A 24,242-nucleotide genomic window follows, 5' to 3' on the forward strand; every position below is an offset into this window, starting at 1 on the left:
TATATATATATGTTGCAGTTGTCATTGTGGAGGAATGGACAGAGTACCAGTGGTAGCAGGGAACGATTAAAGTCAAGAAGAGGAACCTTTTGGATTTAATAAAACTTTAGACGCAAATTCCCATGGACTGATTTATTCCACCCAGAGTATAAAGGAATATATGAAGACATTCTCCGATATCTTTCTCCAGAAGCAAAGAATTTTGCAGTATTGAAGGAGGTCATTCAGTCCATTGTTTGTACTTGAGAATTGCCCAGTTAGTCAATGAGCTTTCACTACAATTCTTTTAAATCATATACTCAGTCCCTTTTTTAAAGTTACTGATCAATCTACTTCCACTACCCACTTTCAGGAATAAAATTTCAGGAATAACAACTGTGTTTTGTATTTTCAAAACCTCTTCTCCCTTCTGATTTTCTGCCAATTATCTTAAATCTTGATAATCTTTATTAGTGTCACAAGTAGGTTTACATTAACACTGCAATGAAGTTACTGTGAAAATTCCCTAGTCACCACACTCCGGCGCCTGTTTAGGTACACGGGGAGAATTCAGAATGTCCAAATCACTTAACACGCACGTCTTTCGGAAACCGGTGCACCGGAGGAAACCCGCACAGACTCTGGGGAAAGTCAGACTCCACACAGACAGTGACCCATGCCAGGAATCAAACCCAGGTCCTTGGTGCTGTGAAGCAACAGTGCTAACCACTGCTACCATGCCGCCCATATTCTGTGCTTACCAATTCTTTGCTGGTAAAAACAGTTTCAGCTTACTTATCTTTATTAAAACTTCTCATTTTGATAACCTCAATTAAATTTCCGCTTAACCCTTGTTCTTCGAAAAGTGTGATGCCCAGAATTAGTCATGCTATTCCAGCTGAGGCCGGATCAGTGATTTATAAATGTTTACTTTAACTCGCCTGCTTTTGAGCTCTCTGCCATAAAACCAAGAATTCCCTCTTTTTTGAACAGCGTTATTAATTTGCCCTGCTCTCTTCAAAGATTTACGCATGTGTACTTCCAAGTCTTCTGTTCCTTCACACACATTGAATTTGTACCATTTTTAATGTAATATTTTTCCCAAAACTCTAGATTCAGTGATTATATCTTTTGGATAAAAAAATTGCCAATGCCTCTGTTTTTAAGCAGGAAGGGAGGGAGAAACCAGTTAACTATGGATACATTGGTTTAGTATCAGCTACAGGGAAGTAACAGAAATCAGTTGTCGGCTGCAAAGTCACAAAATACATGGGCACTTATGAGTTGATCTGAAAGTCAGCATGGATTATGGTGAGTTGGTCCTGCCTAGGTAATCCATTTTTTGGGGGAAGTCATCAACATATGTCTGTGATTGGGTGAACCAGTCTGCCAGGTGCTGCTTGGGAGGCGAAGTTGGAAAATTACCCTGGAGATCTATATTTTGCATCTCGAGCTTTTGGAAGCCCATAAAAAGATCAAACTGCATACCTTGGCATTGTGGTAATCGGAAATATTTCTTTGAGAACCCAAAGTAAAGAGCTGGGCCTGCAGTGGAGAATGTCACCAAAATTGAAGACGAATAGTAAATTACCAGAATTTTATCTATACTTGGCTCCTTTTAGCATTTGCAAATAAATTAATTGAAAATGCACTCATTCTCAGTCTTTAGTTCTTGTACTTCAGTGTATGTTACTTAAAAGTTGACTCATATCTCTGTAAAACACATAGGGGAGAGAAAATTGAAATGTTACATAATTTCTTGTGCAGTTTGAACTGATTTTTCTTCCCCTTTGTTTTGTAGTGATGGGTCAAGAGTCTGGAAAGGCAGCCTGGCCCAGACCAGCAGGAGGTTATCAGACAATCACCGGAAGAAGATATGGGAGAAGGCATGCTTATGTTAGCTTTCGTCCCTCTATTGCCAAGCGATGGAATCAGTTAAAAGAAAATGAACGTCAATGGGAAGGAATGGAGCTAAACACTGTTTCAAAAGATAATGGTTTATGTGTGTTGTGTTTCATATATGATATGAGCTGTCTAAAACGAATAAGTAGATTTGGATGTTCAGAAGGTTGAGGAAATGTAGAGGCTGGAATGTTTGGAATTGATACTGGGTTTATAAAAGATTGCAGCCCCCACTACTTATGGCAGGTGTATTCTACAAAGTACAATCTCTAAACCACAGATAATACAGTATTAATAAGAGTGAATTTATTTTGAGTGATAGCTCTTTAAATAATCTGCTGGACTGTGTCTGTTACTCACTCACTTGTTGCTGAAGGTTTAGGAATGAGGCTTTCAGAGTGATTTGAACCCAACATTCAGTTTCAGCCAGTGTGGTTTTAATATGTGTCAATGACGTGTGTTTCAGAACTATTTTAATTTCTGCTCTGGGCTTTGATCTGATTTGGTGGGAAAGTTCTCAACCAAATAGTTAATCTGCCTAATTCAAATTTTGAGGAAATTGATAAGTCTCCATTCAAGAGGCAATATTTACTCTTTCTGTGGAAAATAGTTAAAATTCACAGAATTGTACAGCACAGAAGGAGGCCATGTTGCCAGTCCTGTCTACACTCTGAAGGAGCAGTTTACCTGGCATCACTCCCCAGCCTTTTCCCTGTAATCTTTCTTTTCAGATGATATAATATGCCTCAATTGAACATGCCTCCACTATACTTTCAGATTGTGCTTTCCAAATCCCAGCCACTTACTGCGTTAAAATTGTTTTCTTCATACACTGCTGCCTCAGCATCAGGGACCCGGGTTCAATTCTGGCCTTGGGTAACTGTCTCTGTGGAGTTTGTACATTCTCCCCAAGTCTGCCTGTGTTTGTTCCGGTTTCCTCCAACAGTCCAAAGATGTGCATGCGCGTTAGGTGAATTGGCCGTGTTAAATTGCCCGTAGTGTCCAAAGTTTAGGTGGAGTTATGAGGTTACAGGGATAGGGTGACAGAGTCTGGTTAGGCTGCCCTTTCTGAGTGTTGAGGTAGACTCGATGGGCCTAATGGCCTCCTTCTGCTTGTAGGGATTCTGGGCGAGATTCTCAGCAAATGTGGAGAGTCGTAAAGGCTGCCGTGAAACTGGCCGTGCCTTCACGCCCGTTCCCGGAACCTGATTCCCCCCCCCCTTCCCCTCCCCCCCTCCCTCCCCAAAATCGGGGCTAGGAGCGGGACCCCGGGAATCACGGCATCGCGGCCTTAACGACCGCGCCAAGATGACGCGCGGCCGGCTCCAACCCGCGCATGCGCGGTGCGCGGGTTCCGCATTTCTCCACCGCCGCCCGACAAGATGTGGCGGCTTGATCTTGTCGGGCGGCAGAGGGGAAATAGTGCGTCCCTTTTGGACGCAGGCCCGACGATCGGTGGGCACCGATCGAGGGCCTCTCCCCTCCCGACCACAACGGTGGTGCTCCCGCCCCAAATGGGCCTCTGGATGCCCCAAACGGGCATCCAGCGCACGTTTTTACGACGGCAGCAAGCAGATGTGTTTGCTGCTGTGAGAAAACGGGCGTAAAGGCCCGGCCGCTTGGCCCATCGGCCGCGGAGAATCGCCGCTCGCCGTAAAAAACGGCGAGCGGCGATTCGTGACGTGGGTCGGGCGAGGGGGGGGAGGAGAATAGCGGGAGGGCACTAAAAATGTCGGGAGGCCCTCCCGCTATTCTCCCAACCGGCGGAGAATCGCACCCTCTATTTCTCCATCGCTTCTTTTGCCAATAACCTTAAATCTGTGCCCTCTAGTTCTTGCTCTTTCCACTAGTGAACAGTTTTGCCATACCTATTCATGATTTTTGTGTACTTCTATCAAATTTCCTTTCAACCGCCTTTTCTCCAAGAAAATCAGTGCGAATCGTGTGTATGTTGTGTGTGTCAGGGAGATGTCTACCATTTTTATTGTGAATCGTGCAAATAGTTTACTTTTTGTTTCGCTTTTTGCCACTGAAATGGATATTTTAGAGGATTTCAAATGCTTTTCATTCAGGCCAGAATTTTACTTTGAACTTGCGGGTGTTTATCCAACCCCAAATCAGGCTCGTGTGCATCATTATGGTCGGTGGGTGTGTGTGGAAGTCAGAAATGTGCCTGCTGACAATTAAACGGGAAGTTAAGCCCATTAAGGAGCCAATGTCAGCAATTCTATGTGGCACATCCATTTTTATATTTGGCTAGGTGACCTTCATGCTTTCGCTACTAACTATCCAAGGCAGGATAAAATGTCTGGAGTTAAATAAAATAGAAGACGTTTATGGGATGAGGTGGTATGTGGTCTGCTTTCAGGTTCTTGAATTTGTAGTATTGACACTATTTGCAGAATTTTATTGAACTCATTTCATTTTTATACTACTGCAGCTCCCTGAGGCAGCTCCTCAGCAGCCTTCTGGGAGGTCCCACCCACACCCTCGCTTCTCTCAGTGCTTGCCTTCTTACCGACCCCCGGCAAGGCTGAGTCGGCGTGAAATTATGGGTGAGGGCTGATTGCAGTTGCTTCTAGGCCCGCCAATTGCATATGCTGAACAAGCAAGTTTCAGGCCCAAGTTTCAAAGAGCTTAATGCATTGTCTGGAACAGCCAGCTTGCTTCTTGTATGAAGTAAGCATCGTCTTTGTAATTCATTTCTTTGCTGAAAGGAAATTGCTCAGTATAGACTTTTGCATGGCATAAGTGGTTAGGACTGTACTTCAAATGAGTATGTTTTGCTATAACATCCTTGAATAGGTCTTCAGGGTTTGGGAAACTTAAATATATGTACTGTGAAGACATTTAAAAAAAATAATCTAACCGTTGAAAATTTGAAATATTTGTTGCTATTGTTCAGCTAAGTTTCTGGTTTATTCCAAAATAAATGCGTAATTTAAATTGAACTCGGCCAATGAAAAGTAAAATCAGGGATTGTGCTAAAGTTGTTTAAAGTGGTGGTCCCTTTGTGTATGGCTGAAGCTACGAATTCTCACCTGGTAGGGACTCGCAGGTCAAAATACATAAGGTAGTGAATAGATATATATACATATGCAAAGTGTATGAATATATAAATTGGGAACATGAGTAGACTAGTCAGAATCCTGAGCTTGCTCCACCATTTGATAAGACCATGGCTGATTGAGGCTTCAGCTCTACTTTCCTGCCTACTCCCTATACGCTTTAACTCCCTTGTCAATCTAACTCCACCTTAAAGGTATTCCATGAACCTGCACCCATTCCTCTCTGGGAAAGAGAATGGCACTGACTTATGACCCTCTGAGATAAAGTCTTGCTCCTCAACTCTCTTCAATGGGGCCTCCTAATCTTTGAACTGTGTTGACTAGTTTTTATCTCTCTCAGAAGGGGAACCATTCTCTCAGCATCCACCTTGTCAAGTCCCCTCAACATGATATGTTTCAATACAATAACTTCATGTTCTTATAAACTCCAATGGATACAAAGAACAATACAGCACGGAAACAGGCCCTTTGGCCCTCCAGGCCTGTATCGGTCATGATACCAACCTTTGCCAAAACCCTCAGCACTTCCTTGTGCCGTATCCCTCTATACCCATCCTATCCATGTATTTGTCAAGATGCCTTTTGAATGCCGTTAATGTATCTGCTGCCACAACCTCCCCTGGCAACGAGTTCCAGGCACTCACCACCCTCTGCTTAAAAAACCTGCCTCGCACATCTCCTCTAAACTTTGCCCCACAGACCTTAAACCTATGCCCCCTGGTAACTGACCCCTCCACCCTGGGGAAGAGTGCCTGCCCATCCACTCTATCCATGCCCCTCATAACCTTGAAGACAAACTGTCCAACTTTCCTCATAAAATAACCCCTTTAATACCAGGAATTAGTCGAGTAACCCTTCTCTGAACTGCTTCTAATGCAATCCTTTCTTACATAAGGAGACCAAAACTGTACACAGTAATCCAGATGTAGTCTCAACAGTGCTCTGTACAACTGTGCTACATAACTCTGTCACACAACCTCCTTAATTTTATATTTAATTCCTCTTGAAATTAATAACATTTTATTTCTCTTCCTAATCATTTGCTGTACCTGCGTACTTCTTTTTCTGATTCATGTACCATGATACCTGGTTCCCTCTGCCAGTGTTCTATTCTCCATTTGAATAGTATGCTGCTCTTCTGTTCTTGCCAAAGTGCACAAATTCTTATTTTCCCACATTATACTCCATCTGCCAAATTTCTACCCATTCACATAACCTATATATATTCCTTGCAGACACATTATGTCCTCGCAACTTGCAGTCCTACCTATATATATATATATTCCTTGTAGACGCATTACGTAGTCGCAACTTGCTGTCCTATCTATCTTTGTGTTATCAGCAAATTTAGCAAATATATACCAGCAAATTTAGAAAACATACATTCTGTCTCTTCATCCAAGTCGTTTATTATGATGATAAATAGTTGAGACTCCAGCATTGTTTCCTGTGGCACTCCACTAGTTTCAGCTTGTCAACTAAAAATTACCCACTTATCCCTACTCTCTCTGCTTCTTGTCAGCTAACCAATACTCTATCTACATATAGAACTGGAAGAGCCTGGGGAGTTAGCTCAAGTGTTAGGGTGTTTCATTTGTATGTGAGAGGTAGCGGGATTGATAACCACATTCTCTAAGAACTGGAAGAAATCATTATGCAGAGACCAACTCAATTGTTAGAAAATACTAAATACTTATTTCTCTTCTATCTGTCAGTCCTGTTTCTTTCATATTAAAAATCTTTGCAACCCCATCCTGAATCACAACTCCTTTTTCTTCCTTGTGAAAGTTTACCATATATTAGCTACTCTTTGTCAATTCAATTAAAATGATCTCTTCGCGTTCCCTCCTGATTTTGAGTTCATTCTCCCTTGTAAAGACTTTATAAAAAAAAAAAAAATTGTTCTTGGAATGTTGACAAGGCCGCATTTCACATCCCTTATTGTCATGAGATGGTGGTGGACCATCTTAAAGTAGAGATTGTTTTGGGTAAGTTCAGAAGTTGTCAATGGTCAGCCAGTGGAACTTTAGTCACCTGTTTATTCATCCCAATATGCTATTTGCTTTCTTCATTTCTCGTGGTTTTGGCAAATTGTCCATGAGAACCACCAGACATTCTGTGTGTGTGTGTGTAATAAATACCATTTGTCTTAAATTTCTCTTCCTTATTTCCTTTGTTTCTTTAATCACTTTGCATTCATCAGCCACTCATAACCCCCATCTTCCATAATAAATTAAAATGCCTCTATTTTGATCTACTTGCCACATGTTAATTCTCTTCCTCCCCCGCCCCATACCAAATTTTGGATAATTTGCAAGCTTGTTTTGTTTTTCCACTTTCAAATCTCTATTATAAGCAATAATGACAAGGATTAATGCATGATGATCTTTATGCCAATCCAGTTCCAAAAGCAGCTAGTCTTCGTTGTCTGTGATACAAAACAGCTTCAAATTTGTATGAGGCTTGTGCTTCCCAGGCCTTCCTATGTTACTGACCAATCTCCAATGTGACACTGTCAAAAGTTTTGATAAAATCTAAATATCTACCATTCACTGAATATTTCCTTGTACACTGGCAAGAAATTCCAATAAACTAGTCATAACTTAGTGTTCATGTTTCTTTAGCTATATTATTTTTGACTATCTGATATTTCATATATTACTGTTACTGGGCTCATCAGCATCTAGTTCTTGTGTTTATTTTATTTTTCTTTCCATTAGTACAGGAAGGTGTAATTTTTCCCATTCAGGTACCCAGGGCGCGATTCTCCAAAATGGAGACTCAGTGTTGGCGCCGTTGTGACTGCTGTCGCATTTCACGATGGCGCGAAACGGGCACGGGGGGGGGGGGGGCAGCACGGCGCTGGAGCGGTTCACTCCGCTCCAGCCTCCCTTCCCAGCACCAAATGGGCACCACGCCAACCCGCATGCATAATTGGGCCGCACCAACCCGTGCATGTGCGAGGGATTTCTTCAGCGTGCCAGGCCCCTACGCAACATGGCGTGGGGGTTCAGGGGCCGGCCACGCAACAATGTCGGCCTGGGGGAGAGAGGCCGGCCTGTTGATTGGTGGGCCCAAATCGTGGGCCAGACCCCATCGGAGCCCCCTGATCCTTCATGCAGAGTTCCAGCCGGCAGCGACCAGGGGTGGACGGTGCCGGTGGGACTCTGCCGTTTCCGCTCGGGCCAGAGAATCGGCGGCCTGGCCACGGATACCGGCCCGCGACCGGTGCCGGCCCGCGACCAGCGCTGTGCCAAACGCCGCGCCAAACGTGCTGGCGCAAATGGTGCTGATTCTCCGCACCTCAGAGAATCGCACGTCGGGGCAGCGTGGCACGGTTGCCCCGATTCTCCGGTCCAGCGAGGGGCTCGGAGAATCGCGTCCCCAGTGTCTGGACCAAGCACAAGAGAGTTCAGCTGCAGCACAGCCAGGAACAGGATTTCCCTCTACCCTGCCCCAAAATGTTCAAGAGCTGAAAATCAGAAGAGCACTTCTATTGCACCACAATTACATTCTTCCATTTTCTACAGCCGCCTATCTAGTGCTGAAATAAAGAACCGGATTAAAACTTCTAAAACATTTGCAGATTAATTCATCCCACGCAGTCACTTGTTCCAAGATAATTTGTAAAATAAATTTAGAGTATCCAATTCATTTTTTCCAATTAAGGGGCAATTTATCGAGGCCAATCCACCTACCCTGCACATCTTTGGGTTGTGAGGGCGAAACACACGCAAACACGGGGGGAATGTGCAAGCTCCGCACGGACAGTGACCCAGAGCCGGGATCAAACCTGGGACTTTGGCGCCGTGAGGCAGCAGGGCTAGCCCACTCTGCTACTGTGCTGCCCTGTTCCAAGATAATCTTACACTGCAATTTATAGATTAGAATTCCATTCCTTTCTCGAGCCCATAGGAACACTCCAGATCTATTTCCGTTAACTCCTAAAACTTTTGGTTATTCCATCCACAGGAAAACTGGTGTGTTCCTGGGTGGAACCTTTTAGTCTTACCCTGTTTGCCACTTTATTTGAAATTGCATTTATTTTTATGGGCTGGATTCACAGTTTGGGAGAGAAAGTTTTCCTGCAAGAACTGAATTGTGTCTGGTTTGCACTGGTGCTGGGAGCGGCAGCAGGAACGATTCACTGTCCCTTGTACAAATTTATGCATAGCAGGCAGTCAAGGGATTCCGTTCCGAATGCTGCTATCAGGCCATCATTTTGAGCAGTAACTGACCCCACCCAGTCACATACCGCAAATCTTGCCCCACCCCATAGATCACAAGTAGGCCATCCCCCACACCCGTCACCAAGGGAAACAAGAGAATTGCTGGGTCACCTCTCCCCCCACCTCCGCAAACCCCCGCCCTTTACACCTGCCTCAGATGTTACTTCATAGAAAACACTCATAGAAAATCCTCTCGGCCTTTGATCGGGAAGGCTTCTATTCACTTTCAAAGAGAAAAAAATGTTTTAGTTGACTGCAATTGACATGGTAATAGCTTCCAGACAGCCAGTGTCTGGATTGCTTATTTTAATTTTCCTTCCCGCTTAAATGCACCTCCAGTGCCCTGCTTTGATCCTAGAGCTCATGGGTGGGATTCTCCGTTGCCTGACGCCGATATTGTAATCGGCGATTGGGCAGCGAATCCCTGTTTACGACTGAATCGGGGGCGGTGCCTGTTTTCAGATGCTCCGCCCCCCCCCTCCAAAACCGTGTCATCGAGGCGTACGCCGCATGCCATTGGGACGGCATCAGGAAGTTACCTGAAGGCCCTCGCCCAATGGGCCATGTTCCCGATCATGCAGGGCACATCTGTTCTCAGTTTTCATGAACCCGGCACCTTGGCTGCGGTCTGTGTCCAGCGGTGCCACAGTCGGGCGGGAGCCGTGATGCTGGCCGGGGGAGGGGGGGCACTAGCTGCCAGGTCGGGTCCGCGTACGGCCACGCCATGTTGTACAGCGTGATCGCTGCATGCCGTCACCGTGGGCATGTGCGGCCATGGACCCGGCAATTCTCCAGGTGTTTATATCGGGAAGGCTGTGTGTTTTACGTGGCGCGGCTGCTTAGCCCCTCACCGGTCGGAGGATCGGTCCTGGGACAGCACCAACGTTTTTGTTGTAAAATCCGACACATCCTCCGGACGTAGTCTCAAAATTGGAGAATCCAGCCCCATGTTTTTAAACATCTAGCTTTGACTGACAACGACCACATCAAATGCCGTTAAATGCTTTCTGCTGAGAAAAGGAGGAGTGAAAGTAGTTAACCCCTATACCTTTTTTTTGTCCGACTGTATCGGGAACTCTGCTACCAGCGGTGGGCGGCGGAGAATTCCCCCTCTATATATGTTTGCTTTGCATGGAGATGCAATGGGCATTGTGGTGGCACAGTGATTAGCACTGCTGCCTCACAGCGCTAGGGACATGGGTTCAATTCCAGCTTTGGCTAACTGTCTCTGTGGAGTTTGCACGTTCTCCCTGTGTCTGCTTGTGTTTCCCGTGGGTGCTCCGGTTTCCTCCCACTGTCCAAAGATGTGTAGGTCAGGTAGATTGGCTCTGCTAAATTGCCCCTTTGTGTCCAATAGGTTAGGTGGGGTTACTGAATTACAGGAATCGGGTGCAGGCATGGGCTTAAGTAGGGTGCTCTGTCCAAGGGCCGGTGCAGACTCAGTGGGCTGAATGGGCTCCTGCACTGTAAATTCTATGATTCTATGGTATTGTTAAACTCTTAAATATCGATATGAAAGAGCCATTTAGAATCTTATCCTTTTGTCACTATTTATGCTTCACCCTGAATACTCTTGTTTCTTTGATCGTCTTATTCTCAAAATACTTTTGTAAATGCCTTTAATTTGTATTTTAGCTGTGTCTAATATTCATCTGCACGTTTTGCTCGACCTATCAATTGTTAAGAACCACGCTGATGCCGAATGCGAGGGTATCCCAAAATCCTGAAGGGTAACTTGGAACATCCGTTCATAGTGGTGTATGTGATTTTTCTGATATAATGTGAGAAACGGTGTACAACTCAGTGAAGAACAGTCGCTCTCGCTCGCTCTCGCTCTCTCTCTCCCTCTGTGTCTCTGAGTTTGCATCTCATCATTTCTCCAAACGATGCCAATCGGTGGCACAGTGGAGCACTGCTGCCTCACAGCACCAGGGACCTGGGTTCAACACTGGCCTTGGGGGACTGTTTGGAGTTTGCATTTTTTTTGCCATATCTGCGTGGGTTTCCTACCGGGTGTTCCGGTTTCCTCCCACAATCTAAAGATGCGCAGGCTAGGTGGATTGGCCATGATAAAAAAAATTGCCCCTTGGTGGGGTTACAGGGATAGTGTGTGGGAGTGGGCCTAGGTAGGGTGCGTTTCAGAGGGTTGGTGCAGACTCGATGGGCCAAATGACCTCCTGCACTGTAGGGATTCAAGGGTTCTATGGGCTGTCTCTAATCAACTCCATTTGACTTTTTAAATCTACATTTCTCTCCAATTCTTAACACAATTTATTCATGCTATGTTCTTTATTGGTAATAATTTTGCATTGCTTGTATTGCTGTATGTATTAGTTGCCTTCTGCCACTCTTTTCCTTGTAAATGGTTGTCTTGTAGTCTAATTTTTCTTCGTAGTTTTCAGTTTTTTGTATGGCCGATTTTAAAAAAAAAAAAAAAAATCTAACCCTATTGTGGTTTCCATGTTCTCTTGTTCAAGAGCGTGTTTTCTTGTTTGATGAATAGCATTCTGAATAAATATCGCTAAGCCATCAATATTATAAATGGAATAGAAATATAATTTTATGGTCCCATTTCTGCAAGATCCAGCAGCTCTTAGAGTTGATGAATGCTGGTGCAAGGATACTTGAATATCTGACATTGCCTGTTTTTGTTTTGAAGATATGTCTTGTGCAATTTCTGGATAACTAGACTACCTGGGAAATGTTCAGAGTTTTAGCTACAAACATGGCCCTTTATATCTTATGCCTATGTCAAGCAAAAACAACGATAAAGAAGTGGACATGGACCAGGATGGGGACTAGCGGGCCAGGAATTCCAGCTTTGTTGCATATGACAGGCTGAGATGCCATAGAAACAGTAACTATTGTTGTTTTATACCTTGTAAAGAGGGGCCCACATTTTGAGATTTTGATCATGGCTTAGAAACCTCCCAATGTAAAAATTAGATTTTCCAGGTACGTTTTTCTCTGCCACCTTCATTTTGTGCAGAGTGGCGAGGGCATTTATTTAAGTCAAATGACAAGCCCACTACTGAAATTTGGGATCCATGACTGGTCAGGACATGTACATTGATCTTTCGATTCTATTTGTTTCATGTTTACAGTGCATCTGTTTTCGATGCAATCTTGGCAATTAGTCCTTGAACTAGCATGAAATTCATGGTCTATTTAGTTGTATCTGCATTAATTCAGACACATTGAGCTGCTTTGGAATATACGGAGATTATAGTTTTACATTGCGCCTAATTTCAATTTATTTAAGATTAAATTGTTTTCTTTCTTAGCACCCAGTAGAATCTTATCAACAAATGAACTTCTTCCGCAATGCACTACATGTGACCTAACTATGGATACTAAGAGAGATGCAGGTTGTGAACCTCCGAAAGAGAATACATTTTTATCATCACCTCTGAACCGAAGACTTTTTCAATATGAGTCTGATGACTTTACTTTACCCGGTGCTACAGAGCCATTAGGCAGTTATTCAGGTAGCCAAAGTTCAGAGTCCTCCAAGTGGTCAATTTCGAATGATTTTTTTGAGACTGATTCCAGAAGTCCGACTGGCATTGGATTTGTAAATATTGATTCCTATGAACCAGAAAGCAGCGAAGGAGAGGATGAAGACTCAACTATTCAATCATCCTTGGAAAAAGAAGGAAAACTTCAGAAAAGATTGGACACCATGCTTTCGGAGTTAGAGAAAGGTGTTGACTATCTTAATGGGCTACAGTCATATCTCTCAGCTGTAATCCATGATGGTAACAACCCACAGATTGAGCTACCATGCTCTGTGGCATTGGACAATTTGCCTAATGCGGACATTGGTGTTAAAGGACATCAAACTGAATTGAAAGAACATAGAAAAACCTTACCGTCAGTTGGAAATATGGAAGAAATGAACGGCTATGTCAGGATGGAGGATATAAAAGATAAAAGAGAAAGAAATCTTGATAAGGCCTCACTGAGCATTCAAACGGAAGGAAACATTTTTTGCTGTATGTCAGAGCAACCAAGCTCCTCAGAAATGGTAGTAAGACCAAAAGTTAGAAAAGAAAGAGTGGAATCACATGCTAAAAGAGATCTGCACTCCCCTGATGAGTTTTATAATTATTGTACCAGGGAAATGAAAGCTAATGTTGAATGCTGTGGATCAAATTGTGCCTTGTGGAACTGCAGGAGTAAACTCCATAGAGATTCAATGATTGGATGTGGATTTAATGGCAAGGAAACTACCGGTAATCAGAAGGAACAGACCACCATACAACTGGAAGAAAAGCCTGAAGATGCTGCAGCAGAAAACAGTTTCTGGGATGACTTTGAAAATGATTGCGACAAAGGGGAAGAAAGGTAACAAAATGTTCTGTTTATTGTCTTCCTGAAGGGTATGAAAGCTGATTTATTATTACCCTTAAAAATGTAATCGATGATTGCAAATATGCCAACCAGTTCCAAATCTCATTTTGCATACCTCCAAGTTGATAACAAAACAACAGTTTTAAACATTTGCCCTTTTGCAACTTGGTATACATAGTATATTGGTTAACTGGACTTGATTAAATTTACTAAAGCCAACAGTTTTTGTAATTGTCAAATTAAAAATGTGCAATATTTAGATGGCATATGCTTTAATGCACTCATTTTTCCCCTCTCTACTTCCCCCTCAAAAGCAGCTCTCTAAGCAGTGATGAGGAGTGGTCAGCAATATGGACCTCTGATTTTGTTCTCGAGCAGATGCACTCTAGTGATGAGAGCTGGGAGACCTTGTCAGGAATTGATGAACAGCAAACTGAACCAAACAGCATTAGTAGCAGCTTGGATGAAGAAGCTTTTAAGCATTGCTTCACTGTAGGGTATGAAACAACCTTCAGTTATAATCGAGGAATTAGATTTAATTTTAAGTCTCTAATGTAAGAGAACATGGGTGTCAAACATGGATTATGGGCTGAAAGGGACATGCAATATGGTTTAATCTGGCCCATGAGTGCATGCTGTGCTTGGGTTTTTAAAAAATAAATTTAAAGTGCCCAATTCTTTTTTTTCCAATTAAGGGCCAATTTAGAGTGGCCAATCCACCTACCCTGCACATCTTCGGTTGTGGGGGTGAGACCCACGCAGACACTGGGAGAATGTGCAAAACTCCACCCGGACAGTGACCTGGGGCCGGGATTGAACCCTGGTCCTCAGTGCAGTGAGGCAGCAGTGCTAACCACTGTACCACCATGCTGCCCTGTGTTTGGGTTTTTTGGGGTCCTAAAATGGAACACTCCCAGCCACTGCTTCTAACCACCTGAGAACTGCATCTTGTAAACCTGGTGTAGCAACATTGGCCCCTCTTTGCGTTATCATTGGTGGCCTTATACTGGCACAGAAAGACAACAAACAAGTGGGGTGACCAGAAATGGAACTAGCTGGTGGAGAGGAAGGAAACATGAGGAATGGAACTCATGGGGAAGGCTAGATTGGGATCAGAGTTGGACAGAATCAGAAAAGTAGGATTTAAATGCTGGATCATAAACCCACAAATTGATATACAATGTGCCCGTTAATGCAAAATAATTATTTTGACTCTTTGTTACTTTATTAAATAAATTGAAGTGCACCTGATTTCTCAAGCCACCTATTTCTATTGCATATTATATTGCTTTATCCTCATGATAAATTACATAAATTTGATAGAATATACAACACCGAAACCAATTATGTGGGTCACCTGATTCATGCCAGTGTTTATGCTTGAGGAGAGTCTCCTCTTTAATCTCTGTCAACACAGCCTTCCAGTCCTCCCCTGGTGTGTTATTCTACCATTCTATTAAATGCATCAATGCTTTCACTTTAACTATTCACTTGCAGCGATGTTCACATTCTGACTAAAGAATTATGAAAACCTAGAGCCTATTGGCAACTGCCCTGTACTTATGGTCTCATGGTTTGGATGCCCCCCCACCCCCAAGTCTTTCTCTGTCCAATCAAAGCTTTTCATAAACTTCTATCGGGTGACCTCTCAAAACTGTTTTTTCTAAAATTGTGTGTCGGCCCTCTGTTAGCAGTGGTGAAGATGATGATTCTATAAATGCAGAAAATAGACAAACGTGCAGCAGAGGACAAATGGTTTTAATGCATGACTTTCACTTTCATATAGATTGGAATGAGTAGGCTAGACATGTCAGAAAAAATGGTGAATTTCTTGAGTGTGTCCAAGATAGCTTTCTGCAGCTATTTGCTCTAGGACCAACAGGGCGCAATGCCATTAACAATTTTAATTAACAGGCTAACTGCGTGAATATTTATCCGCTAGCAATCATAATATGTTTAGGAAATATTAAGATGGTCACAAGCAGTGTGAGCTTCTTGAAAACTGATATAGTCCATTATGATAAAGAAGTGGTGGACGCGCTGAATTATTACTTATAATTATTCCTCCGTATTTGCATTCGAGGAAGAGGCAGTCAGCATATCAGAATTCCTAAGGAAATTAATGTTGAATCAGATTCAGAAATTCACCAAAATTAATGTAAGCATAATAGCAGTAACAAAGAAAATAATAGCCCGAAAGAGTGAAAAATCCCCAGAACCATGTGGTTTCCGTCCCAGACTTTTAACAGCATAGTTTATAAAATTGAAGATGACGTAATTGAGATCTCAGTTCAGGAACCTGTCCTTTAGTTTGCATGTCACATTGTTTTTTAAAAGGCAAGTGGGAAACCATGAATGCTAGACTAGTTAGCCTTATGTCTGTTATAAAGAATTTGCTAGCGCCTATAATTAAGGGTAAACACCATGAAAATTCTCAGCTGATAATAGAGCCAGCATGGATTTGTGAAGGGTAGGCAATGCTTGCAAACTTGTTTGAATAGTTTGAAGAGGTGATGAAAGTGATAGAAAGTGGACCTCCAGAAGGCATTTGATAAATGCTGTTAGCTGAAGTTGAAGCACATGGAATTTAAGATAAATTGACCTGTTTAGGATATTGGCTAAATTGTAAGGAAAAATGGACAGGTATTATTCCAGCAAGCAGGATATAATGAGTGGTGTCCCACAAGTTTCTGTCTCAGGGTCTCAGCTGTTCACAATATTTTTTTTTTGAAAAATATTTTTTATTCTCCTTTTTCACATTTTCTCCCAAATTTACACCCAACAATAAATAATAATCAGTAACGAATGTAATGTCAATCCCCAAATCAATAACAATGATCCCATCCTCCCACCAAACCCCAGACATTAACCCCCATCTTAACATAACCAGTTCCATCTCTTAAAATCCTCCTTCATTTGCTCCACCAACTGCTCCAAATTCAATTTGTGTAGTTGTTCTCATCCCTGCGCCAGCTGGATGCCCAAATACCTAAAGCTCGCCCCCACCACCTTAAACGGTAGCTTGTCAAACCTCCTCTCCTGCCCCCTTGTCTGGATTGGAAAGACCTCACTCTTCCCCATGTTTAACTTATATCTGGAAAACTGGCCAAATTCCTCTAAAATGTTCATGATTCCCCCCCCCCCCCACAATTACCTCCCAGTGAATCCGATATTGTAAAGGAGTAGATTATCCGCATACAGTGTGATCTGTGCTCCCTCCCCCCCCCCCCCCCCCCCAAATCCCTTTCCAACCCCTTGACGCTCTAAGCGCCATTTCCAGTAGCTCTATAGCCAAGGCAAAAAGCAATAGGGAGAATGGACATCCCTGCCGTGTCTCATGATTAGTCTGAAATACCCCAAACTCACCCGATTTGACCTTACACTCGCTACCAGCACCCTATAAAGTAACTGGACCCAATCTACAAACCCCTGTCCAAAACGTTCCAGTACATTCCACAGAATTTTCCATTCTACCCAATCAAAGGCCTTCTCTGCGCCCATGGTGACCGCCACCTCCGCATTCTGTCCCTCCAAGGGCATCACCACGTTCAATAAATGACAAATGTTCGCCGACAGATGCCTCCTCTTTACAAACCCTGTGTGGTCTTCATCTATCACCCTGGTACACAGAACTCAATCTACGAGGCCAAGATCTTTGCCAACAGTTTGGCATCCACATTTAGCAATGATATCGGGCGGTAGGACCCACGCTGCTCCGGATCCTTATCCTTCTTCAAAATTAAGGATCTGGAAAATGCGATAACGTAGGGGGGAGCTCCCCCTTCTCCCTCGCCTCATTGTATGCCCTTACCAGCCTGGGCCCAGATCCCCCAAAAACATTTTGTAAAATTCTACTGGGAACCCATCTGGGCCCGGGGCCTTCCCTGCCTGCGTCACCTCCATCAGTCCAATGGGTGTCCCTAGCCCCTCTACCCCTTCTCCACCGTGGGGATTTCTGGATGGCACCATCCAGAAATCACTGCATTCCCTCTCCCCGGCCAAGGGGTCTTTTAGAATTCCTCAGTCACCCCATTCACTCCCACCGGGTCCACTCTCCCATCCTTCACATTTCCGATTTCCCTTGCTGTCTCCTGCTTCCTAAGTTGGTGAGTCAGCATCCTACTCGCCTTCTCCCCATATTCATAGACTGCACCCCTGGCCCTCCATAACTGCCGCACTACCTTCCCCACAGACACCAACTCAAACCCCATCTGGAGTTTCTGCCGCTTCTTCAACAACCCAGCCTCCCGGCCTCCGAGTACCTCTTATCCACCTGTAGGATCTCATCCACCAGCCTAGCCATCTCTGCACACTCCGTCCTATTGCTATGTACCCGGATCGATATAAACTGTCCCCTGACAACTGCCTTAAGTGCTTCCGATAACGTGGCTGCTGAAATCTCACCCGTGTCATTCAGCTCCACATACCCCTAAATAGCGGCCCTCACCCTTTCACCACTCGCACATCTCCTTGTCCGCTAGCAACCCCTCGTCTAATCTCCATTGCGTCCCCCCCCCATCCACTTGCAAGTCCACCCAATGTGGCACGTGAGCAGAGACCACAATCGCTGAATACCCAGACCCACCCCGCCAGCAGAGTCTTATCCACCACAAAGTATTTGTTTCGCGAGTACACCTTGTGCACATGGGAGAAATACGAAAATTCCTTCGCCCTCTTTCCACTGGTCCACCTCCCCATGCGGTCCATGAACCCCTTCAGCTCCTTCGCCACCACCATCACCCCGACCGCTGACTCGACCGGTCCAATCTTGGCTCGATAACCATATTAAAATCTCCCCCATCCCCATAATCAACCGGTGCAAATCCAGGTTGGGGATCTTCCCCAACACCGGCCTCATAAATTCAATATTGTCCCAATTTGGGGCATACATATTCACCAAGACCACTGGCATCCTCTCCAACTTCCCGCTCACCATCATGAACCTTCCCTCGAATCTGCTACTATACTCCCCACCTCAAACACTACCCGCCTATTTATCAGCACCGCCACATATCCAATCCTGAGTGTAAAACTTGCCCAACCCACCCTTTCCTTCGTCTGGTCCCCGATCTTCAAATGCATTTCCTGTAAAAGGCCACATCCGCCTTTAAGCTCCTCAAGTGCACGAACACGAGCAACCATTTGATGGCCCATTCAGCCCCCTTGCATTCCATGTGACCAGCCTGGCCTGGGGCACCCCACCTACCTCCCCTGCCGATCAACTTAGCCCTTCTTGGGCCAGCTCCGGGCCCACGTCACGCGACCCTCCAAGATCGCCCTCAGATGTCCACCGTCACCAACTCCCTACTTAATGCACTTCAACAGCCCCACCCCCGTAAGCAGTCTTCTCCCCACCCCCCCCCAAAACAAAACTACAATCCCATCCCCCTCTAACACTCTAACCACCTGATCACCCCCCATTGCGCTCCCATGAACTAGCTTGCCCAGCTAGCCTGGCAGCCCCCGCCCATGACGCCAAGCATCCTAGCCCTTACTGATTCCCCCCCACTCCCGTTCGCACATTCCATAGTACAAATAAAACTAACAATAAGAAAAAAGGTGCACTCACCCTCCATGCTCCACCAGCATCCCACCAGAGAGGAGAGAGGTTGTCCCCTAACCATCAGCCAAAAAGAAACAAAGCAATGAAACAAGAAAGGCAGAGAGAACCAACATCATCTCACATTACTCCAAAGTTCAATGCCCTCCCTCTCCTGCCAGTTCATTGTCTCTCAAGAACTCCATTGCCTCCTCTGGTGTTCCGAAATAACACTCGCGGCCTTTGTGGGTCACGCAGGCGGACTGGTACAGCATCCCGAACCTCACCCCTTAAAGAGGGCAGCCTTCACTTGGTTGAATCCAGCTCTCTCTTGGCCAGTTCCGCAACTAGGTCCTGGTATACCTGGAGCTCGTTACCCTCCCAGGTACATCTCCCCGTCTGCCTGGCCCACGGCAGGATCTTTGTCCAAGAACTGATGTAGCCTCACCACCATCGTCCTCGGCGGCTCATTCACCTGCGGCTTCCTCATGAACGCCATATGCGCCCTATTGACCTCCAGGTGCCGGTCGAAGGCCCCCTCTCCCATTAGCTGCTCAAGCATTTTGGCTACATAAGAGCCTGTGTCCACTCCCTTAATGCCCTCTGGCATCCCCACAATTCTTAATTTTTGCTTCCAGGATCCTGGATTTTTCTCCAAATCCTCCACTTTCTCCTTGAGCTGCTTCTGGGTCTCCCGCATCATCCCAATTTCGGCCGCCAACGAGGTAAGCTGCTCCTCTTGCTCCCCCTCCGCCCCTCTGGATCGCATGGCTCTGGGTCTCCGGCCTCAGCTCCACATGGTCGATCCCCGCTTGGGGACTACCAACTTCACCAGGTCCTCCTGAGCCTCCTTCTGCTGACTGAGCCTTTCGTTCAGAAAGTCCATCAACTGCTCCACCGACCATTGGACTGGTAGGGCCAACCCCTTGCTCTCCACCATCTTTCCCTGCGCGCATGAAGAATTTCTTGCTCTTGCAGCTCCTTTCTTTTAAACCCACTTCTGGTCCACAGATCCATCCACTCACCTCACCAGTGGAGTATAACATTCCTCCACCACCTCTACACCTTTTTCCTCCAAAACACCCACCCGGCAACTGGGGAAAAGGAAGGAAAAAACTGCCTCAAGCGGGAGCTGCCAATCCATGGTCGCCACCGGACGTCCCGAGTTGTGCAGGTTAGGTGGATTGGCTATGCTAAATTGCCCCTTATCCAAAGATGTGCAATTTAGGTGGAGTTACAGGGATAGGGTGGGGGAGTGGGCCGAGGTAGGGTGCTCTTTCAAAGGGGTGGTGCAGATTTGACGAGTCGCATGCCTTCCTTCTGCACTGTAGGATTTCTATGATTCTATTTGTGTGAAGCTAGATCACAGGTTGGTCATGGTTTCATCGAAAGCGAGAACGGCTTGAGGGGCTAAATGGCCTACTCCTGTTCCAGTGAGCCCTAGTGCGTTGACTTTTTTTTGTATAATATTACCAGCCTTATACAGTATAATTCATTTGTGAATTGTTGAGTATTAACAGAACTCAAATTATAGTGCTACCTTTAGTGCTGAAAAAAATGTACTTCAAGGGATGAGGAAATTGTTTGACTTTTTGTTTTTTGGGGGAGAGTAGGAAAATAGTTTGATTAGAGGAATATAAAATCAAAGTGTGTACTTGATAGAAATGACATGGCTTTTTATTTTTTTTTCTTTTCATGTACTTAATGATCTGTTGAGCTGCTTGCAGAAAAATTCTGTTCACTGTGCCTCGGTACACGTGACAAACCAATCCAATCCAATACCAAAATACAGTTTGTAAGATGTGGACTACAATTAAAGAGAAAAACATTCTTGAAATAGAATCACTATTTAGAATGTTTGAAACTTGATCAATTTCTATTTAACAATTCCACGGAAGAATGCTTAATTTTTTAAACTATAATTGAGTAAGATTGAAGACGGGTGGAAGGGAGAAAATATGGGGCCATTATATTGGGTACATCCCATGATTTTGAATGATTTGATCTTTAAACAGTAGTTATAAAGTTTAGGATCTATTTTAAGAGGCTACCTTTGGGTAGCTAATCTATCAAGACAAGTTCTTGTGATTCTCTCGGCAGCCTTGAGGCCTGTACAGGAATGAGCTATATCCATTCATGTGACATTGGAAAATGGAATTTAAAGTCGAGAAAGATCTTGTGATTAAAGGCCAACATTACATTGCCCTGTTTTGATCTTTTTGTACTTGCATACCAATTTTTAGTGATTTGTTACCTGGAAACCAAAATTCTATTGTTTCTCCACAGGTTCGGGTCTCTTATTGTTTATTTTTAAATGTATTTTATTCAAAACATGTATCAAAGCAGGTTACAGCAAATAAACACCCCGAGAAACATACTTCCCAACCATCAACTATACAGTCTGTACAGATTTATTCCTCTTTTCACCCTCCCTTCCCTCCCCACCCTCGGCACCTTCCCCACCCATACAAAGTCCAAGGTGATCGTGTTGACTTTCTGAGAAAAGGCCTTTGGTAAAAAGATCGGGAGAGCCTGAAAGATAAACAAGAACCTCGGCAGAATATTCATTTTCACCACCTGGACCCTCCCCGCCAATGTTAAGTGCAGTATATCCCACCTCCTTAGATCCTCCCTGGCCTCCTCCTCCTCCAGCTTCGTTAAGTTCCACTTATGGAGCCCTTTCTATTCCTTCGCTACCTGAATCCCCAAATACCTAAACCTATTCGTCTCTCATTGTTAATGGAATATTCTAATTTGTCTTTATTTGATCCAAAGTGGAGATCCCATGTGAGGTGGATCCACTAGTTTTACAGTTGCAGTTCACTTATTCTATGGTCCCTTGTAATTTTATGCTCTCACCTGGGCAATACTGTACCTCCAAATTGATCTTTAAATTTGGATATATATACTGTTCCTTCACCAAGTTGATTGCATGGTGAAAAGCTGAGGTATCAGTAAAGATCTCTGATGAACACTACTTGTCACGTCTCACCAGTAGAAGAACATCCCCCACCTATTCCTACTCTGTAGTTCATATCGTCCAGTCCATATCAAAGTTTACTACTAAATATGTGTGCTTTTGTTTATGTTGCTCGTGTATTTTGTGGAATTTTATCAAATGCCTTCCAGAAGTCTAGATAGATAACATCCATAGATGCTCACCTACCCACCAAGTTGGTGACCTTTTTAAAAAAAAAAAATAAAAGTAGATGACATGGGCTACCCTTCATGAATCCTTGCTGATTTGCTTTGATCATCATTACTTAGTTATGATGTTGTTTAAAAGAAATTGCTTAATCATTAAATGTCATGTCAAGATTACAGGATGAACCAAGCATTGTACAGCTAGCTAGTGAAGCACAAATAGTGGAAGAAACGTGGCAAAGCAAGCTCCCACAAGCAGATGTTTGATTGCGACCAGATAAGTGTTTTCCGAAAGATGGCACCTCTGATAGGGGCCCTCAGTATTGTAATGTGTGCTCAAGTTCTGGATTGCGATTTGAACTTAGAACCTTCAATCTCTGAGACAAGAATGCTACTAACTGAGTGGCGGCTGACACAATGATTTCAGTAACTTCCCCACAGCTGATATTAACCTGATAGGTGTATAATTTCCTGGTTTTCCCCAAGTGTTCCATAAATAATAGTGACATTTTCAATTTTTTTCAATCCAGAGGCATAACTCCTGAATGTAGAGAGTTTTGGGAAATCATATATAATACATGCAATAATAAAACAAAGTATGAGGCAGAAGGCAGCTTTTTCCATATCTAGTAGTGAAGGTTTTCTCCTCAGCTTACTTTTTCTTAATGCAAACAGATGATTTCATGTGTGGTAACTATTTGTTACATTAGGGAACAAACTTCTTTGGAAGATGGAGAAATCCCCTGGGTAGCGTTCAATGAAGAAAGTGACAGCAGCAGCAGTAGTACTGATGAGACTGAAGGTTTGGGTCAACTTGCACATTCGGGACTTCTAATTCTGGATAGTAACAACAACTTTGAAGATGATTCAAGCATAAGTGAAGACTTGGATATGGAATGGAGGTTTGTATGTCTTTTATATTTTTGTTACCATCGAGTAACTCCTACTTATAGCTTTCATTGTGGTCATGTGGTGATGATCCTATTCTGTCCATAAATGAGGCTCGGACTATTGTTTTGCATAAAGTCATCATGAGCAAATGCTTGTGCAGAATTTCTCCATGGTTGATTACATATTCGAGTATCTGTGAGGAACTAGATCTGGTTTTGCTACCATGCAAGATGAAATAAAGAATCTCAATATCGTATTTAACCCTAGATAAACATAGGAGTCAAATGGCTGTGGATATTGTCTACATGGACTTTGGTAAAACATTTGACAAGTCCCTCATGGCAGGCTAGTGCAAAAAGTTAAATCACATGGGATCAGGGATGAACTGGCTAGATGGATTCTGAACTGGCTTGGCCATAGAAGACAGAAGGTAGCAGTGGAAGGGTGTTTTTCCCAAATGGAGGTATGTAACTAGTGGTGTTCCGCAAGGATCAGTACTGGAACCTCTGCTGTTTGTAATATACATAAATGACTTGGAAGAAAACGTAGCTGGTCTGATTAGCAAGTTTGCGGATGATAGTAAGATTGCAGGAGTTGCGGATAGTGATGAAGACTGTCAGAGTACAGCAGGATATAGATAGGCTGCAAAATTGGGCAGAGAAATAGCAGATGGAATTTAACTCTGCCAAATGCGTGGTGATGCATTTTGGTAGATCCAATTCAGGTGGGAGCTATAAAATAAATGGCAGAACCATCACTAGCATAGACACAGAGGGATCTGGGTGTGCAGGACCACAGATCCTTAAAATTAGCAGCATAGGGGCAGCACGGTGGCGCAGTGAGTTAGCCCTGCTGCCTCATGACATCGAGGTCCCAGGTTCGATCCCAGCTCGGGTCACTGTCCGTGTGGAGCTTGCACATTCTCCTCATGTTTGTGTGGGTTTCGCCCCCACAGCCCAAAGATGTGCAGGCTAGGTGGATTGGCCATGCTAAATTGCCCCTTAATTGGAAAAAATGAATTGGGTACTCTAAATTTATTTAATAAAAAATAAAAAATTAGCAGTATAGGTGGAAATGGTAAAGAAAGCATATGGCATGCTTGCCTTCATTGGACGGGGCATTGAGTATAAAAGTTCG

At 44.1% G+C, this 24,242-nt stretch overlaps 1 protein-coding gene across 11 annotated transcripts in view; it reads left to right on the forward strand.

Moving 5' to 3' along the window:
• The window catches only part of pja2 (praja ring finger ubiquitin ligase 2), a 104,195-nt gene that overhangs the window by 22,485 nt on the left and 57,468 nt on the right, over positions 1-24,242 (forward strand). For 4 of the 11 annotated variants that reach the window (XR_005461624.1, XM_038805128.1, XM_038805129.1 and 1 more), the window contains 4 exons: positions 1,781-1,981; positions 12,463-13,525; positions 13,846-14,028; positions 22,925-23,116. Coding sequence is in view for 10 of the 11 variants with exons in the window: in XM_038805128.1 (XP_038661056.1) it covers positions 1,781-1,981; positions 12,463-13,525; positions 13,846-14,028; positions 22,925-23,116 (1,639 nt within the window). In the remaining variant the exon portion in view is untranslated. Of the gene's footprint in view, positions 1-1,780; positions 1,982-10,813; positions 10,937-11,285; positions 12,036-12,462; positions 13,526-13,845; positions 14,029-22,924; positions 23,117-24,242 lie in introns of those variants that run through there. The other 7 variants (XM_038805132.1, XM_038805131.1, XM_038805134.1 and 4 more) reach the window with 7 other exon arrangements.

Source organism: Scyliorhinus canicula, chromosome 8 (genome assembly GCF_902713615.1).
Source record: "Scyliorhinus canicula chromosome 8, sScyCan1.1, whole genome shotgun sequence".
Taxonomy (NCBI): Eukaryota; Metazoa; Chordata; class Chondrichthyes; order Carcharhiniformes; family Scyliorhinidae; genus Scyliorhinus; species Scyliorhinus canicula.